This window comes from Kogia breviceps, chromosome 20 (genome assembly GCF_026419965.1).
Source record: "Kogia breviceps isolate mKogBre1 chromosome 20, mKogBre1 haplotype 1, whole genome shotgun sequence".
Classification (NCBI taxonomy): Eukaryota; Metazoa; Chordata; class Mammalia; order Artiodactyla; family Physeteridae; genus Kogia; species Kogia breviceps.
The window spans coordinates 31,736,958-31,757,702 of record NC_081329.1 but is presented as its reverse complement, the minus strand read 5'-3'; the positions used below and the strand labels follow the sequence as shown (position 1 = coordinate 31,757,702).

General features: G+C 38.4%; 1 protein-coding gene across 11 annotated transcripts in view; it reads right to left on the bottom strand.

Moving 5' to 3' along the window:
• PSD3 (pleckstrin and Sec7 domain containing 3) overlaps positions 1-20,745 on the bottom strand; it is a 647,135-nt gene that overhangs the window by 94,252 nt on the left and 532,138 nt on the right. For all 11 annotated transcript variants that reach the window (XM_067022673.1, XM_059049100.2, XM_067022674.1 and 8 more), the window contains one exon: positions 8,047-8,240. In XM_067022673.1, the coding sequence (XP_066878774.1) occupies positions 8,047-8,240 (194 nt within the window). The remainder of the gene's footprint in view (positions 1-8,046; positions 8,241-20,745) is intronic.

The following is a 20,745-nucleotide window of genomic DNA, read 5'->3' as shown; positions in this document are numbered from 1 at the left end:
GAGGTCTGAGGCAACTAGAAAGAAATTGCTTAACAACAGGGATCAGTAATCAGCTTAGTTCTAGTTATGCCCATTAAAGATTAATTGCTACAGAAACTGCCCTCCGATCATAACAATTAGAAAATAGGACAGTATATATAAAGCAAAAGTTTTCAAACATTGTACAAGAGGCAGATCTGAACTGTGATTTAGAAGAGAAAGGAACAAATAAGGTAAGCCCAGATTACTTCTTGGAGGCAGTGTCTAAGATCTAGCAGCAAAAGTAGGTGCCTGGAAGTAGTGCTGAGCTGAGGAGCTGAAGAGGGAGTGTGGTGAGGCTGAGGGGGCTAGAATTTATGGAGCAGAATAAAAGAGAGAGAAAAGCTGCACAAAGTGACAGCTCTGGAGATCTGCAGAGGAATGCCCAGGTCTTGGTTGGAGCACTGATCTGAACACACATGAAAGGAAATGGTCCAATTCATCAGAAATAAGTAGTGGAATGAGTAATTTTAAGAGCTCACAGAAGGCTAAGAACAGCTTGTGTTCTTATCAGACAGAGTGGAAAGACTTCATAACACCAGGGCATTGAAGAGAATCTAAAGAAGGGTAATAATGTTTTAGTAATGGAGCTATAAATAAGTCCCCAAATAAAGGCTGCTCTGGATCTACCACGACAAAGGGTAAAGGCAAGCCTCTAAAGGGTTCAGCTAATCTTCAAGTTACTCATCTGGACAATGGAATAAAATACAACATTCTTTAAAGGAACAAAACCAAATCCACCCCAAAAAATGTCACAAAGTCTGGCATGCAAACAAAAATTACTAGAAATGCAAAGAATGTAACAGTTCCAGAAAAGCACAGAGAGAAAGGAATTTGAAGAGAAGGACCTTAATACAGCTATTGTAAATATGAGAAATATGCTCAAGGATATTAAGAAAGCTACAAACTCAATAAGGAATGAGTTTGAAGGATATAAAATAATGATAATGAATAATGAAGGATATAAAAGTTTCACACTGCAGTTTCTAAGATAAAAATACTATATATGGAAAATAATACTGTAGTAAATTTGAAGATATGGAAGCAAAAATTATTAAAGTACTGAAAAAACAAAAAAAGAGTAGGAAAAAAATTGAGCAGAGTCTCAATGAACCTTTTGTGTAATATAGTCTAACATACAGGAAACTCTAGTCCCAGGAAGAGGGGTGGGTGCTATAACAATGATGGCTGAAAAATTTCCAGACTTGGTAAAAAATATAAACCAATGAATCCAAGAACTTCAAAAAAAAAACCAAACCAGACAAGGAAAACATAAAGTAAGTCACCTCATAATAAAACTGCTTAAAATCAAATATAAAGAGAAAAATCTTGAGAGCGGCCAGAGGGGGAGAAACCCACACTAGGTACAGAGGAACAAAAAATGACAGCAAACCCTTTGTCTGAAACCATGCAGGGCAGAGAACAACGGACAACATTTTAAAATTACTGAACAAGAAAGAAAACACTGCCAAGGAATTACACACAAGTGAACATAAATTCCTAAAATTAAGGTGCAGCCTTAATATTATTTTAGAAAACAATAAAACATGAGAACATTTCTCACCAGCAGTTTACTATAAGATATATTGAAAGAAATTGTCCAGGCAGAAAAAAAAAGATACTAAATAGAAATGTGAAACTGCAAAAAGGAACCCAGTACACCAGGAATGGTCAATATGTGAGTCAAAGTAAAGAATACCTTTCTGTTTAAAGCAAAAATATAACAATGGAGCATGAGTTTTATAAACATAATTAAAATGTATGACAATAGCACAATCCTAGTAAAGAGAAAGGGAAGTAACCTGTTATAAAGATTCCAAACTACACATGAAGTGGTAAAATTTGAAGGCAGACTGTGACAAGTTAAAGACTATACTGTAAACCCTCCAGAACTCATTAAAATGATTAAACAAAGAGGTACAGCTAATATGCCAACAGTGAAGAAAGACCGAACCCCCCGATGCCACAAAACACACACAAGCCCAAACAAGTCAGGAAAAGAGGAAAAAATAAAAGATGGAGTAAGTAAATATCAAAGAGCAAGATGGCAGAATTAAAGTCAACTATATCGGTAATTACTATAAATGTAAATGGTATAAACACTCCAATCAAAAGACAGATTGTTGGTTGAAAAGACCTACAAGTATGCTGTAGAAAATAATTTTAAAGACAAGATCACAAAACAAGATTAAAAAGCTAGAAAAAATTTCTAGCAAAAACTGAAAGGAAAGCTAGAGTTACTATATTAATATTAGACAAAGTAGATTTCAAAATAAGGAATGTGACCAGGAATGAGGATGGTCATTTCATGACAAAGGGATCATTTTATCAAGAGGACATAACATGCACAGGTGGCAGAAATGCGAAACATTACAGACACTTTAGAAAACAGTTTGGAAGTTTTTTATAAAGTTAAATATATACTTAGTACACATCCCAGGCAAGCTCACTCCCTCACTCTTAGGTATCTTCTGAAAAGAGATGAAAACATATGTACATGCAAAGACTTGTTTGAGAATATCCAAAGCAGGTTTATTTATAATAGCCCCAAACTGAAAACAACACAAATGCCCAGCTGGTATATGTGTAAACTGTAAGATATTCTAACAGGGCTTCCCTGGTGGCGCAGTGGTTGAGAGTCCGCCTGCCGATGCAGGGGACACGGGTTCGTGCCCCGGTCCGGGAAGATCCCACATGCCACGGAGCGGCTGGGCCCGTGAGCCATGGCCGCTGAGCCTGCGCGTCCGGAGCCTGTGCTCCGCAACGGGAGAGGCCATAACAGTGAGAGGCCCGTGTACCAAAAAAAAAAAAAAAAAAAAAAAAAAAAGATATTCTAACAATGGAATGAATATACTACTAATATACTACTCAGCAATAAAAGGAGACGAACTACAAACTAACGCAGCAGCACACAATATGGATGAATCTGCAAAGAACACTACCAAGTGAAAGAAGCCAAGCACAAAAAAATATGCATGACTCAATTTATTGAAATTATAGAAAAGAAAAAGCTCAGTGCCCAAGGACAGGTAAGTGGTTGCCATGGGCTGGGAGTAAAGGTGAAAGGAATTAAGAGCAAAACCTTTTTCAGGTAATGGAAATGTTATGTTATCTTGATTGTGATGGTAGTCACACAACTGAATTCATTTTTCAGAACTCAAACTATGTACTTTAAATTGGTAAATTTTAGTGTATGTAAATTATCATTAGAAACTATGCACCTTCTACTGAAAAAGTTGAATTATCTGCCAATACTTACGTGATTTGAAAAACCATGAAAAACCGAAATGGGAATATCTAGGAGGAGCCTGAGGAATTAAAGGCTGAAACTTCAAGACTCCTCCCAAAAACCCTCTCTCAAAGGCAGAAGTGAAGAAGCCCTCCGTGATAAAGCAACCGGCTGGAGTGAAGTCTGGAGACTGGGCCCAATTAGCCCCATCTTACCTGATCCATCTGTTTTCCCACCTATTTTGCGTTCTGAAGCAGGAGCAGAAACAGAGACTGAAGCAGAGGCGGGTAACAGGCAGAACTTAAGCTGCTAAACAGAAAAAAAGCCCCGTGACACTTAAAACTGCCCTAACCAGCCAGAAGTTCTCAAAGGAGATAACTAAGGCTTTTAAAGGAGTTTTACTGGCAGAAAACCTCTGGCCTGGTACAAGGGCACTGCGGTGGTTTGGGCCTGTGCTCCTACTCAAAGGGCTGCTAAGCGATCAGAGCTTCCAGCTGGGGGATTCTCTCCAAAAATCCTCAGAGGTGGCCCAGGAAAACATGTGGGGTAAAAGCACTGTTTGAACTCAATGTATGGAGAAAGGGTGGGTGTGTGTGTGCTGGGGACACAGATGAACGTCGCCGGCTTTGTCTACCAAGATCACCCTTTCTCTGAGAACTGTATCTCACACCCCTGCTGGAGGGAACTCTCCTCTCACCAGTGCAACCACGCGGGTGTCAGTCACACAGGTCACAGTCCTGCCCCAGAATACACTACAGTGGAGGTCAGGAGACAGAATTGAACACACGCTCTGCCGTGCCGCTAGTCATCACGCATCCAGCCATGTGAAAGCCTCCCCTTCCAAAGAGTAAAGCTGAGCAGGGTTCCCACAAGGGCGGGGCAGGAAGCCCCATAGACACACAAAATTACAACCACTTACAAAAAAGACCAGAACCTATCAAAAGAGATCTTCTCCAACTAAAGACATAAGGAACGGACCACAGTGAGATGGGTTTGACGGAGGAGTCATGGTACAGCCAAGACCACACCCTGGGGTGGGCAACCCACAAATGGGAGAATAGCTACAACTGAAGAGCTTCTCCCCATGGAGTGAAGGGTCTGTGCCCCACATCTGGCTCCCAAGCTCAGGGGTCCTGTGTCGGGAAGATGAGCCCCCAGAATATTTAGCTTTGAAGGCCAGTGGGGCTGACTTTCAGGAGATTGCCCAGAGGGCTGTGGGAAAGAGACCTCACTATTAAGGGTCACACACAGAATCTCACACACTCTGGGACCCAAGACAGAAGCAGTAATTTGAAAGGGGCCAGGGTTAGACCCACCTGCTGATCCTAGAGAGCCCCTCAGAGAGTCAGGAGGCAACTGCAGCTCACCCTGGGGACACAGACACTGGCAGCAGCTATTTGGGGAGCTCGTTCTACCATGTGGACACTGGTCTGGCGAGCACCTCTTGGAATCCTCCCTCTAATTTACTAGCCTCAGGACCCAGCCCCACCTCTACCCACCAACCTGAAGGAACCAGTACGGGGACACCTCAGGCCAAGCAACTTACTAGGTGGGGACACAGTCCCACCCACCAGCAGACAGGCTGCCTTAAGACCCTCGAGCCCACAGCTGCCCCTGGACACAGCCTTGTCCACCAGAGGGTCCAGGACCCGGCCACAAATGCCAGTACATGGGCACTAGACCCAGGAACCCCAGGGCCCTGCAGCCAGAGACCCCATGACCCAGCTCTGCACACCAGTGAACAGGCACCAGCCCCAGAATCTCTTGGACGTTGACCCCACCCACCAGTGAGCCTGCTCTAGCCTTGGGACCAGCATCACCCACCAGCAGGCAGAGATATGCCCAAGGAAAACCTCAGCCCTGGAGCCTACAGACCCAGCCCACCCACCAGCTGGGCCCTGGCCCTACCTATCTTCAGGCCAACACCAGCTCTGAGACACACTGGGCCCCTCAGCCAGCTGCCCCAGGGTCCAGCCCCACTCACCAGCAGTCTGATACCAGCTCTGGCACCCCTGGGTCCTGCAGCTAGACCCCAGGACCTGGCTCTGCCCACCAGTGGGCCAGCACAAGCTCTGGGGCTCACCAGGACTGAGGCTGCCAGCCACCTTGTGACTCAGGCCTCCCAACCAGTGACCAGCAACCTCTACACAAGGAGGGTCTGGCCAGCAACCAGACCAGGGGCCAGCTATGCCTACGAGACTGCCCACACCAGTCAGCCCACCACAACAGGGGGACCCACAGTCCACAGAGGGGGCACCCCTAGAGCATCCAGCCTTGGTGACCAGAGGGGAAGGCACTGCCAGGACACACAGGATGTCTCCTACAGAAGGCCACTTCTCCAAGGTCTGGAAATGTAACCAACTTAGATACACAGAAATGAAACCAGCAAATAAGGCAAAATGAGGTGACAGAGGAACATGTTCCAAAGAAAGGAACAAGATAAAACCCCAGAAGGAGAACTAAGCAAAGTGGAGACAGGCAACCTACCTGAGAAAGAGTTCAGGGTAATGATCATAAAGATGATCAAAGAACTTGGGAGAAGAATGGATGAACAGAGTGAGAAATTAGAAGTTTTTAATAAAGAGTTAGAAACTATAAAGAATAACCAAACAGAGGTAAAGAAAACAATAACTGAAATGAAAAAATACACTAGAAGGAATCAACAGTAGACTAAATGATACAGAGGAACGGATGAGCGAGCTGGAAGACAGAGCAGTGGGAATCGCTGCTGCTGAGCAAAACAAGAAAAAAGAATAAAAAGCAATGAGGACAGTTCAAGAGACCTCCGGGACAACATCAAATGTACTAACGTTCACCTTATGGGGTACCAGAAGGAGAAGATAGAAAGTGGAAGACATCATATTTGAATATATAATAGCTAAAAACTTCCCTAACCTGGGAAAGGAAATAGACTTCTTGGTTGAAAATCCACAGAGTCTGAAACCCCAAAAGGACCACACCAACACATTGTAATTAAAATGGCAAAAATTAAAAATAAAGACAGAATATTAAAAGCAACAAGGGAAAAGCAACAAGTTACTTACAAAGGAGCTCCCATAAGGCTATCAGCTAACTTTTCAGCCAAGATATGGAAGCAACCTAGGTGTCCATCAACAGATAAATGGATAAAGAAGATGTGATATATATAAATGTATACACACACAATGGAATATTACTCAGCCATAAAAAGAATGAAATTCTGCCATTTGCAGCAACATGAATGGACATGTATGGAGGGTATTATGAATGGAGGGTATTATGCTTAGTGAAATAAGTCAGACAGAGAAAGACAAATACTGTGTTTGATCACTTATACGTGGACTCTAAAAAATAAAACAAATGAATGAATATTACAAAAAAGAAACAGACTCACAGATATAGAGAACAAACTAGTGTTTACTGTGGGGAGAGGGAAGGGGGGAGAGGCAAAATAGGGATGGGGAATTAAGGGATACAAACTGCTACGTATAAAATAAACAAGCTACAAGGATATACTGTACAGCACAGGGAATTACAGCCAATATTTCATAATAACTATTGATCTACATGGAGTGTAATCTAAAATTTTTGAATCATTATGTTGTACACCTGAGACTAATAAAATATTGTAAATCAATTATACCTCAATTCAAAAATGAATAAATATAATATGCAAAAACAATAAAGAGAAAGAAATGCTAAAAATGTCCTGGAGACAATTCTTCATCTTGAGGCATCTCCTTGCCCTTTTCTCCTAAGCTGTTAGACTCACTGTCCCTTGCAGCCACTGGAGTGCTGACACAGAGAAAATGACATAGCCTAGCGGGCTAGTGTACAGAGTGCCCAGAAACACAGTGGGGCGCTCCTACAGAACTGGGGACAGCAGGGCTTGCTCAGCATTGTAAGTCAGTGTAAAGCTACCCTGTTACAACATTGCTCTTGATCGTACCCTAACAGAATATGCTAATACATTAAGAAAAAAGGGCCCAGCACAGGTGGAAACAGCAGGACTGTCCATCCCAGCCCTGCGTGTCTGTGTCTGGAGGTAGGTAGAAATAATCTAGAGCTATAGCCCAATTCTGCATTAATTCTGCATTAAAGCTGTTAATTCATGCATTAATAGCTATCTTAGTCTATCCAACTACATACAATTGCTATTTAATACTCTGCAAAGGCGATTCTAAACATATAGAAACAGACTCCATTCCACTCAATCTTCCAACATGATGTGTCAGCAGATAATCCTGTCACATGGGCCTCCTTCCATTTCCTAGGACTAAGCACACCACACTCACCTACACCGCACCTGTCCATCTTCCACAGAGGTCAGCATTCCACATGTGCTTGGATCTCCATTCTAAGCCTCCCTGCTTTGTCCCAAAGACCTCACACTATTTATCATTCTATGTGTTATAAATCCAACCTTTCCTTCAACCACCAGAAAATGTAAACTCCATGAAGACAGGGCCCTTGTCCATTCTATATACTACTGTATTTTTGATGCCTAGCACATAGCAGGTACTAAAAATGATTTGTTGAAGGCAAGAATAAATAAATGAATAAGAGGTTAAAAATGAACAGTCTGTAAGAAATCTTCCAATTTTGAAGTTCTATAATTCTACTTGCAGAAGATCAGGTGCACAGTGGATTTCAGATTTGGGGTTAGAGGCTTTACCAAATTTCAACAATACTTTTCTAAATAAACATAATACAATTTTTCTTTATCCCTTCACTTTACTTCAGATAAATTCACTTTAAATTTTGGGCCTATCTTAAAGACGAAATAAATGAAATAGAAAATGTCAACAAATGATGCTTACTCTTCTTTCCATCCATATCTGCATGGATTTTCCGAGCCAAGAATCCACTTTTGTACACAGCAGCGTTTGGGTCATGAGGAATGTCCAAGAATGGGTTGGTTGTACTCCCAATACGGCTGATGGTCTTTGGATGTGTTCCATTAGCCTTCTCATCAGTACCTTCTGATGGAGACTTTTTTTTCTCTTCATCGTCTCTAAAAGGATAAAACCAAGATTGAACACACAGGTTGAGTAACACAATATTCAATGAACAGAGTTATTTGGTGTAATAAACTATCATATTTTCTAATGGTCTATCAGTCTTAATAACAATGACCATGATAAGAACAACTGCGGTTCACTAAACATCTCCTGTGTGCCAGGTATTAATGACCCTGACAGTTCTTGTAAGACTGATATTAGTATCCTATACCACAGGTAAGGAAATAGACTCAAAGTTTAAATAAATATGCCAACCACAGGCCTAGGAATTAAAGGAAGAAACAGTGAGGATGACTGTAAAACTCTAAAGCCTCTGGTCTTTACACCTACTACAGAGCCTTCATGTTTGTCTTCTTTCAAACAAGTACAAGTTCTTGGGCAGAGATCATGATTTTCATTTTGATTTCTGCATGACCTAGAATAGTACCAAGCATACAGAATACAACAAGTATAGATTAAGTCCAGTAAACAATATTGGACTATATCTGACAAATAACCAGGTAATCTCTAATATCAAAACCTCAGGTAAAGCTATCAATGGGTTAGGATGGGGGTGCCATGCACAGTGCTTTGGCACCTTACAGCTACTACTTTCCCAATCACCATTAAAGTCTGGAGCACCCTACCACTGATCGAGAAAACCCCTAATTGAACAGCCCCCCTTTTGAAACCCCATTCCTTCAAGCATGGAAAGTTGAACTCTGAGCTTATAACGTACATTAAGTATGAAGGAGGTGGTCACATTCAGCTAATAAAGAGAGGGGAAGATTAGAAGAAAGCTAATAAGCTCTGATATACTGCTGGAAAACACATAACCAGAATAAGAGGATTTGTCGTAGTTCTCCTGTTTTAATGTCCTGAATCATCTCTGGTTTCATTGTTTACTAAGCTTTGAATATTGAATCTTTTAATGAAAATTTCAACCAAAATAACCACCACCAAAATATATTTAATAAACCACAAGCTTAACAATCATCAGAAGTGTACATTTGGTTATCAGAGTAAAACAGACGTTTTCCCCATTGGTATTTTATAAATAATTGTGAGATATATGAAAATAACACTGAACTCAGGCAACTATACCTTACTTTTAATTTTACTTTTAGATAATTTTGGATTTGCAAAGATAGTACAGAGTCCCCTTATGCTCATCATCCAGTTTCCCCAATGTAAACAACTTTTATTTTCTTTTGGCCACGTCACGTGGCATGTGGGATCTTAGTTCCGATCAAACCCAGGCCCCCTGCACTGGAAGTGCAGAGTCCTAACCACTGGACCGCCAGGGAATTACCCCCAATGTTAACATCTTATAGAACCATAATAAAAGTGTCAAAATTAAGAAATTAACAATACAATACTAAGAAGTAAACTTCAGACTTTATTCAGATCTCACCCATTTTTTTTTCACTAATGATTTTTTCTTTTCCAGAATCCTATCCATGACCCCACAGTGCACTTGGCTGTCATGGCTCTTTAGTCGTCTCCAGACAGTAACAACTTTTAAGCCTTTACTTGTCCTTCATGAGCTAGAAGGTACTAGCCAGTGACTCTGTAGGTTTGTTTGATGTCTTCTCATCATTAGATTGAGGTTATACATTCTTAGGAAGGATACCATGGGTGATACACCCTCTCAGTACACCAGATCAGGAGGTACGTGTTTTATTATTAGTGAGATGCACCTGGACCACTTGGTTAAGGTGTTTTCTGGCAAGTTTCTATACTGTAATGTTACTACTTTCCTTTGCAAATGATTTGGGGGAGGTATTTTGTGACTATGAAAATATCCTGTTTCTCTTTAAACTTCTGACCACTAATTTTAGCATTCATCTGTGGTTTCTGACTAAGACAATTATACTGCAGTGATCTAATGGTGATTTTTTTATTTCCCTAATTTCTTCTACATTACTCATTGGAATTCTTCTGTAAGTATGGACACATGGATATTTATTTTATTATTTGGATTGTAATCAAACATTACCATTATTTAATTTGTTGTTCAAATTTTTCCAGCTTTGGTCATTGGGAGTTCTATCAAGTAGGCTTCTGTGTCCTTTCATCATGCCTCATCCTTTTTCCTTTTTGTTTTGTAAGTATTTCCTTTCTTTCAGGTACCACAAGATGCTACCTCTAAGCTCATCTTGTATTTTCCTTGTCTTAGCGCTGGAAGCAACTACTCTACAAGGAGTCCCAGTTCTGTTTATTGGAGAATGGTATTTAGAAACCAAATCCAGGTGTTAGGTGTGCTCACTGCCTCTAGGCCCTCTCAACAGACACACCTAGGGAAATACATATATATTGCATATATATACATATACATATATATGATCCAGCTATCCATCCCTCCCTCCCCTTCCAATGAGTTCATACTGTTATCTCCAACCCAAGCCAGCAAGACAAAATTCATTCCAGCCTTTGCCTTTTGCTTATTTGTACTTCTTCAACAGTGAGAAACCTGGCTTTCTTACCTACAATATATTTATTTATTTATATGTTCAACCCGAGTAAACAATGGGTTGTTTGTTATATATAACAACGGTTATGCAATTCATTTGGAAAACAAATTAATTTCATATAGTCTTAAATATATCTTGCATTCCCCATACCGTGGCTGATATTTAAGAAATGTACATACACAAAATGTACTCCTTGAGATGTACAATTCTATGGGAATACATAATGCATCATGTATGTACCACCACAATATCAAACAGAACAGTTCTGTCACCCCCAAATTCCCTCTGCTGCCTTCTTTTAGTCAATTCCTCTCACTGACCAATTCCTGGAAACTACTTGTCTCCCTTCCTTCCCAATAGTTTTGTCATTCTCAAAATGTCACATAAATGGCTTATTTTACTTGGCAAAACATATTCAGGTTTCATCCCTATTGTTGTGAGAATCAATAGTTTGTTCACTTTCATTGCTGAGTACTATTTTATTTTGTGGACATACTAGTTTATTTATGTATTTACTTTCCCCTACCCCACACCTCCAGCTTTACTGAGGTAAAATTGTTTTATTTATTGTAAGGTATTTTAAGCATACAACCTGATGATTTGATATACACATACATCATGAAAGCTTCCCCAACATCGAGTTAACAAATCCAACACCTCACATATGTATTTATATATTTATTTTTGTAAGGAATTTAAGCTTTTCTCTTAGTAAAATTCAGTTATACAATGCACTGCTATCAACTGTAGTCACCATGTTTTACATTATTTTTTCAGACCTTATTAGTCGTGCAGCTGCAAGTTTGTACCCTCTGGACAACCTCTCCCTATTTCCCCTACACCATATGCCCTGGCAACCAATTTTCTACTGTTCCAGTAAGTTAGACTTTTTTAAAAAAAATCCACATATAAGTGATTCCATATGGTATTTACCTGATATATTTCACTTAGCATAATGCCCTCCAGGTTCGTCCATGTTGTAAAAAATGACTGAATTTCTTTCTTATTTTAGGGCTGCATAGTATACCTGTGCGTGTGTGTGTGTGTGTGTGTATCATATCTTCTTTATCCATTCATCCACAGACGGACTTTAGGCTGTTTCTGTATTTGGCTATTGTAAATGATGCTGCTCTGAACATAGGAGTACTGATATCTCTGAAATAATTATTTCTTTTCTTTGGCTATATATCCAAAAGTAGGATCACTGGAACATATGGTAGCTCTATTTTTAAGTTTTTGAGGAACATCCATGTTTTGCATAGCAGCTGTACCACTTTATATTTCCACCAACAGTGCACCAAGCTTCCCTTTTCTTCACATCCTTGCCAGCATTTGTAACCTCGTCTCTTTGATAATAGACATCCTAACAGGTATGAGGTGATATCTCAGGTGGTTTTGATTTGCATTTCCATGATTTGTGATGTTGACCACCTTTTCATATACCTGTTGACCTCTTTTATGTCTCTTTAGAAAAAAAATGTCTACTTATAAGTCCTTTCCAAATTTTTAAACTGAGTTATTTGATTTTATGCTAATGAACTGTGGGAATTCACTGTATATTTTGGATATTAACCCCTTGTCAGTTATAGGATTTGCAAACATTTTCTCTTACTCCATAGTTGCCTTTTCATTTTGTTTATGGTTTCCTTTGCTGTGCAAAGCTTTTTAGTTTAACTTAGACCCACTTGTTTATTTTTGCTTTTGTTGCCAAATCAAAAAAATCACTGTCAAGACCAATGTCAAGAAGTTTCCTCCCTATGTTTTCTTCTAGTTTTATGGTTGTAGGTCTTATGTTCAAGGCTTTAATCCATTTTGAGTTGATTTTTGTGTTTGGTGTAAGATGAGGTCTACTTTTGTTCTTTCGCATGTAGATATCAATATTCCTAACACCATTTATTGAAGGGACAATTCTTTCTCTTGTACATTCTTAGCTGCCTTGTGTGAGTTAATTTCTGGGCTATTGGGTTCCACTGACTTATGTGTCTGTTTTTATGTCAATACCATACTGTTTTGATTATTTTATAGTTTGAAAGGAATTGTGATGCATCCAGCTTTGTTCTTTCTCAAGACTGCTTTGGCTATTTGGGGTCTTTTGTGGTTCCATGCAAATTTGAGCATTGTTCTATTCCTGTGAAAAATGCCATTGGAATTTTGATAAGGATTGCACTGAATCTTTAGATTGCTTTGAGTATTATGAACATTTAACAATACTAATTATTCAAATCCATTAGCACGGAATGTTTTTCATTTGTGTTCTCTTCAATTTCTTAATCAATGTTTTATATATTTCAATGTATAGACCTTTGACCTCCTTGGTCAAATTTATTCCTAAGTATTTTGTTGTTTTTGATGTTATTGTAAAAATGATTGTTTTCTTAATTTCTAATAGTTCATTGTTGGTATACGGAAATATAACTGATTTTTGTATATTGATGTTATATTGTGTACCCCATTTATAGATTTACAGATGTTGAACCACCCCTGCGTCCCTGGAATAAATCACACTTGATCTTGATGTATGATGCTTTTAATGTGCTGTTGGACTCTGTTTGCTAGTATGTTGTTGAGGACTGTTTAAATCTATGTTCATCAGTGTTAAGGGCCTCTGATGTTCCTTCCTTGAATTGCCATCGGGGTGATGGTGGCCTCGTAGAATGAGTTTGGCAGAGTCACTCCTTTTCATTGTATGGATAGTTTAAGGATTGACATTCATTCCTCTTTGAATGTTTGCTAGAATTCACCAATGAAGCCATCTGGTCTAGGACTTTCATTTGTTGTTTTATTTGTATATTTAATCAGTAATCCAATACCTGTTCAAGTAATTACTAGTAATTGGTCTCATCAGTTTTCCTGTTTTTTTTTTCATGATTCACTCTTAGTAGGTTGTATGTTTCTAGAATTTATCCTTTTCTTCTACTTTGTCCAATTTGTTGTCATATAACAGTCTTTTACGATCCTTTGTATTTCTGTGGAATCAGTTAAGTGTCTCCTATTTCATTTCTAATTTATCTGAGTCCTCTTTATTTGAGTCTCTATACTGGTTTGTTTAAAATGTTCTGCAAAGTTTGGGGGATGAAATTATGATTTTTCTCTATATAAACATCAGGCAAAAGAAGTACAGTTACAGTGTCTAATATGGTAGCCCCTGGCTACATATGGCTACTGAGAACTTAAAATCTGGGTAGTCCAAATTGAGATGTACAATAAAAAAAAATACACACCATATTTCAAAAGACTTAGTACAAAAAAGGAAAATATTCCAATCATTTTTCTACCCAATACATATTGAAATGATAATATTCTGGGTATACTGGGATAAGTTAAAAATATTTTATAAAATTAATTTTACCTTTTTTAAACTTTGATGATATAGCTACTAAAAATTTTTAAATTACATGTGTGGCATGCATCACGTTTCTTTTAGAAAGGCTGTTGTTAGAGAGGCTTGTATATTCTAAGACATATTAAAACCAAAGACAAAAACAGAAGAACAATAATCGGAGAAACGTTCAACAAAGTACAGCTCAGTAAAAGCCTGACAATAAGTGAGGGCTGAAAATATTCAATACTGCGAAACAAGTATTCTTCAAATTACAAAGGTTAATGAAATGACCATGTCACCTTACACTGAAATTCACTTTATTCTTTATTGTGTCATTAAATAGAATAGTATATTCTACTGAGATTCCAGACATCTTAACATCTTACAACCTACAAAATTCCCCAAAACATTCTTTAATCTGTCCACTGTGTAATAATGTATGAGTCGCTGGGTGGTCAAAGCCCACACCTTAAGATGCAGTCCATTTTGAGAACAACAAAAGCTCTGGTGCTATCAGCAGATAATCTTTCTATTTCTCTGTTCTTTCTAAATATCAACTGTAAATCACGAATTTCCTATATCCTATGTTACTTATGACAGGTGTGCTTTTATTTCTAAACAAGAAAGATAGATAAGAAACCATACAAGTCCACTGGAGTCTTATGTTTCACTGGAATTCCACAAAGAACGGAAAACAAATGCTTTTTTTAAAAAAATTTCATTCTATTTTATACAGCAGGTTCTTATTACTTATTATTTTATACATATTAGTGTATATATGTCAATCCCAACCTCCCAATTCATCCCCTCTCCCAGTTCCCACCTTGGTGTCCATACGTTTGTTCTCTACATCTGTGTCTCTATTTCCAACTTGCAAACCAGTTCGTCTGTACCATTTTTTCAGATTCCATGTATATATGTTAATATACAATATTTGTTTGTCTCTTTCTGACTTACTTCACCCTGTATGACAGGCTCTAGGTCTATCCACGTCTCTACAAATTACCCAATTTCATTCCTTTTTTATGGCTGAGTAATATTCCATTGTATATATGTACCATGTCTTCTTTATCCATTCATCTGTTGATGGGCATTTAGGTTGCTTCCATGACCTGGCTATTGTAAACAGTGCTTCAGTGAACACTGTGGTACATGTCTCCTTTTGATTTATGGTTTTCTCAGGGTATATACCTAGTAGTGGGATTGGTGGGTCATATAGTAGTACTATTTTTAGTTTTTTAAGGAATCTCCATACTGTTCTCCATAATGGTTGTATCAATTTACATTCCCACCAACAGTGAAACAGGGTTCTCTTTTCTCCACACCCTCTCCAGCATTTGTTGTTTGTAGATTTTCTGATGATGCCCATTCTAAATGCTGTGAGTTGATAACTCATTGTAGTTTTGAGTTGCATTTCTTTAATAATTAGTGATGTTGAGCAGCTTTTCATGTGCCTCTTGGCCATCTGTATGTCTTCTTTAGAGAAATGTCTATTTAGGTCTTCTGCCCATTTTCTAATTGGGTTGTTTGTTTTTTTTCATGTTGAGCTGCAGAAGCTATTTACATATTTTGGAGATTACCCATTGTCCATTGATTTGTTTGCAAATATTTTCTGAGTGTTGTCTTTTCATCTTGTTTATGGTTTCCTTTGCTGTGCAAAAGCTTTGAAGTTTCTAGGTCCCATTTGTTTATTTTTGATTTTATTTCCATTTCTCTAGGAGATGGGTCAAAAAGGATCTTGCTGTGATCCATGTCATACAGTGTTCTGCCTATATTTTCCTCTAAGAGTTTGATACTGTCTGGCCTTACATTTAGGTCTTTAATACATTTGGAGTTTATTTTTGTGTATGGTGTTAGGGAGTGTTCTAATTTCATCCTTTTATATGTACCTGCCCAGTTTTCCCAGCACCACTTATTGAAGAGGCTGTCTTTTCTCCACTGTATATTCTTGCCTCCTTTATCAAAGATAAGGTGACCATATGTATATGGGTTTATCTCTGGGCTTTCTATTCTGTTCCATTGATCTCTATTTCTGTTTTTGTGCCAGTACCATACTGTCTTGATTACTGTAGCTTTGTAGTATACTCTGAAGTCAGGGAGCCTGATTCCTCCAGCTCCATATATGGTTCTCAAGATTGCTTTGGCTTTTCGGGGTCTTTTGTATTTCCATACAAATTGTGAACTTTTTTGTTCTAGTTCTGTGAAATATGCCAGTGGTAGTTTGATAGGGATTGCATTGAATCTGTACATTGCATTGGGTAGTAGAGTCATTTTCACAATGTGGATTCTTCCAATCCAAGAACATGGTATATTTCTCCACCTATTTGTATCATATTTAATTTCTTTCATCAGTGTCTTATAATTTTTTGCATACAGGTCTCTTGTCTCCTTAGGTAGGTTTATTCCTAGATATTTTATTATTTTTGTTGTAATGGTAAATGGGAGTGTTTTCTTAATTTCACTTTCAGATTTTTCATCATTAATGTATAGGAATGCCAGAGATTTCTGTGCATTAATTTTGTATCCTGCTACTTTACCAAATTCAATGATTAGCTCTAGTAGTTTTCTGGTAGCATCTTTAGGATTCTCTATGTAGAGTGTCATGTCATCTGCAGTGACAGCTTTAATTCTTCTTCTCCGATTTGGCTTCCATTTATTTCTTTTTCTTCTCTGATTGCTGTGAGTAAAACTTCTGAAACTATGTTGAATAACAGTGGTGAGAGTGGGCAACCATGTCTTGTTCCTGATCTTAGTGGAAATAGTTTCAGTTTTCACCATTCAGAACTATGTTTGTTGTGGGTTTGTCATATATGGCCTTTATTATGTTGAGAATTTCCCTCTATGGCTACTTTTCTGAGCAGTTTTTTTTTTTTTTTTTTTATCATAAGTGGGTGTTGAAATTTGTTGAAAGGTTTTTCTGAATCTATTGAGATGATTGTATGGTTTTCATTTTCTCCTTCAATTTTTAATATGGTTTATCACATTGAATGATTAGTGTATATTGAGTAATCCTTGCACTCCTGGGATAAACTCCACTTGATCATGGTGTATGATCCTTTTAATGTGCTGTTGGATTCTGTTAGTATCTTGTTGAGGATTTTTTGCATCTATGTTTATCAGTGATATTGGCCTGTAGTTTTCTTTTGTTGTGACATCTTTGCCTGGTTTTGGTATCAGGGTGATGGTGGCCTCGTAGATTGAGTTTGGGAGTGTTCCTCCCTCTGCTATATCTTGGAAGAGTTTGAGGAGGGTAGGTGTTAGCTCTTATCTAAATGTTTGAGAGAATTTGCCCGTGAAGCCATCTGATCCTAGGCTTTTGTTTGTTGGACGATCTTGAATCACATTCTCAAGTTCATTGCTTGTGATTGGTCTGTTATATTTTCTATTTCTTCCTGGTTCAGTTTCAGAAGGTTGTGCTTTTCTTAGAATTTGTCCATTTATTCCAGGTTGTCCGGTTTATTGGCATAAATCTGATTGTAATAATCTCTCACTATCCTTTGCATTTGTGCAGTGTCAGTTGTTACTTCTCCCTTTTCATTTGTAATTCTGTTTGAGTCTTCTCCCTTTTTTTCCTGATGAGTCTGGCTAATGGTTTATAAATTTTGTTTTATCTTCTCAAAGAACCAAGTTTTAGTTTTATTGATCTTTGCTTATGTTTCCTTCATTTCTTTTTGTTTTATGATTTATGATTTATGATTTATGATTTCTTTCCTTCTGCTGTCTGTTTTTTTTTTTTTTTGGTTCTCCTTTCTCTACTTGATTTAGGTATCAGTTTACATTGTTTATTTGAGATGTTTCTTGTTTCTTGAGGTAGGATTGTATTGCTATAAACTTAACTCTTAGAACTGCTTTTGCTACATCCCATAGGTTTTGGGGTGTCGTGTTTTCATTGTCATTTGTTTCTAGGTATTTTTTGATTTCCTCTTTGATTTCTTCAGTAATCTCTTTGTTATTTCTTAGTGTATTGTTTAGCCTCCATGTGTTTGTATTTTTTACAGATTTTTCCCAGTAATTGATATCTAGTCTCATAGCATTGTTGTTGAAAAGATATTTGATATGATTTCAATTTTCTTAAATTTACCAAGACTTGATTTGTGACCCAATATGGGATCTATCCTGGAGAATGTTCCATGAGCACTTGAGAAGAAAGTGTATTCTCTTGTTTTTGGATGCAATGTCTTATAAATATAAATTAATCCATCTTGTTTAGTGTATCATTTAAAGCTTGTGTTTCCTTATTTATTTTCATTTTGGATGATTTGTCCACTGGTGAAAGTGGGGTGTTAAAGTCCCCTACTATGTTTGTGTTACTGTTGGTTTCCCCTTTTATGGCTGTGAGCATTGGCCTTATGTATTGAGGTGCTCCTTTGTTGGGTGCACAAATATTTACAATTGTTATATCTTCTTCTTGGATTGATCCCTTGATCATTATGTAGTGTCCTTCTTTTCCTCCTGTAATAGTCTTTATTTAAAAGTCTATTTTGTCTGATATGAGAAGTGTTACTCCAGCTTTCTTTTGATTTCGATTTGCATGGAATATCTTTTTCCTTCCCCTCACTTTCAGTCTGTATATGTCCCCAGGTCTGAAGCGGGTCTCTTGTAGACAGCATATATATGGGTCTTGTTTTTGTATCCATTCAGCCTATCTATGTCTTTTGGTTGCAGCATTTATTCCATTTACATTTAAGGTAGTTATCGATATGTATGTTCCTATTACCATTTTCTTAACTGTTTTGGGTTTGTTATTGTAGGTGTTTTCCTTTTCTTGTGCTTCCTGCCTAGAGAAGTTCCTTTAGCATTTGTTGTAAAGCTGGATTCGTGGGGATGAATTCTCTTAGCTCTTGCTTGTCTGTAAAGCTTTTAATTTTTCCATCGAATCTGAATGAGAACCTTGCTGGGTAGAGTAATATTGGTGGTAGGTTTTTCCCTTTCATCACTTCAAATATGTCCTGCCACTCCCTTCTGGCTTGCAGATTTTCTGTTGAAAGAGCAGCTGTTAACCTTATGGGGATTCCTTTCTATGTTACTTTGTTTCTTTTCCTTTTCTGTTTTTAATATTTTTTCTTTGTATTTAATTTTTGACTAATAAATGCCTTGGCATGTTTCTCCTCAGATTTATCCTGTATGGGACTCTCTGCACTTCCTGGACTTGGCTGAATATTTCCTTTCCCATATTTAGGACATTTTCAACTATAATCTCTTCAAATATTTTCTTAGTCCCTTTCTTTATCTCTTCTTCTTCTAGGAGCCCTATAATTCGAATATTGGTGGGTTTTATGTTGTCCCAGAGGTCTCTGAGACTGTCCTCAATTCTTTTCATTATTTTTTCTGTATTGTGCTCTGAGGCAGTTATTTCCACTATTTTATCTTTGAGGTCACTTATCCGTCTTCTGCCTCAGTTATTCTGCTATTGAGTCCTTCTACAGAATTTTAAAATTCATTTATTGTGTTGTTCATCATTGTTTATTTGCTCTTTAGTTCTTCTAGGCCCTTGTTAAACGTTTCTTGTATTTTCTCCATTCTATTTCCAAAATTTTGGATCATCTTTACTAACATTACTCTGAATTTTTTTTCAGGTAGACTGCCTATTTCCTCTTCATTTGTTTGGTCTGGTGGGTTTTTTCCTTGCTCCTTCATCTGCTGTGTGTTCCTCTGTCTTCTCCTTTTGCTTACCTTACTGTGTTTGGGGTCTCCTTTTCATAGGCTGCAGGTTTGTACTTCCCGTTGTTTTTGGTGTCTGCTCCCAGTGGCTAACATTGGTTCAGTGGGTTGTTTAGGCTTCCTGGTGGAGGGGACTGGTGCCTGTGTTCTGGTGGATGAGGCTGGTTCTTGTCTTTCTGGTGGGCAGCACTGCATCTGGTGGTGTGTTTTGGGGTGTCTGTGACCTTATTATGATCTTAGGCAGCCTCTCTGCTAATGGGTGGGGTAGTTTTCTTGTTCAGCTAGTTGTTTGGCAAACGGTGTCCATCACTGTACCTTGCTGGTGGTAGAGTGCACCTAGCTGGGTCTTAGCACTGAGATGGAGATCTCCGGGAGAGCTCTCGCTGTCTGATATTATGTGGAGCCTGGAGGTCTCTCATGGATCAGTGTTCTGAACTTGGCTCTGCCACCTCAGAGGCACAGGCCTGACACCCAGCCAGAGCACCAAGACACTCTCAGCCACATGGCTATGGAGGACAGAGGGCTGCTACCTGGCTTTTGTGGGGTCTAGGGGTTTAGAGAAGGCGCTCCTGAGGAAAGAGGGCCTCCCAGTAGGCTGCTTCTGGAAGTGCTGAAAGAAGGTGGCGGCTGCAACCAGCTGCAGCCGACAGGGTGAGGTGCCCTTGCATCCAGCTATTATATTTATTTCTGCTCTGATCTTTATGATTTCTTTCCTTCTACTAACTTTGAGTTTTGTTTGTTCTTCTTTCTCTAGTTCCTTTAGGTGTAAGGTCAGATTGAGATTTTTCTTGTTTCTTGAGGTAGGATTGTATTGCTATAAGCTTGCCTTAGAACTGCTTTTGCTGCATCCCATAAGTTTTGGATCATTGTGTTCTTGTTGTCATTTGTCTCTAGGTATTTTCTGATTTCCTGTTTGATTTCTTCAGTGATCTCTTGGTTATTTAGTAATGTATTGTTTGGCCTCCATGTGTCTGCATTTTTAACGTTTTTTTTCCATGTAATTTATTTATAATCTCATAGCATTGTGGTCAGAAAAGATGTTTGATATGATTTCAGTTTTCT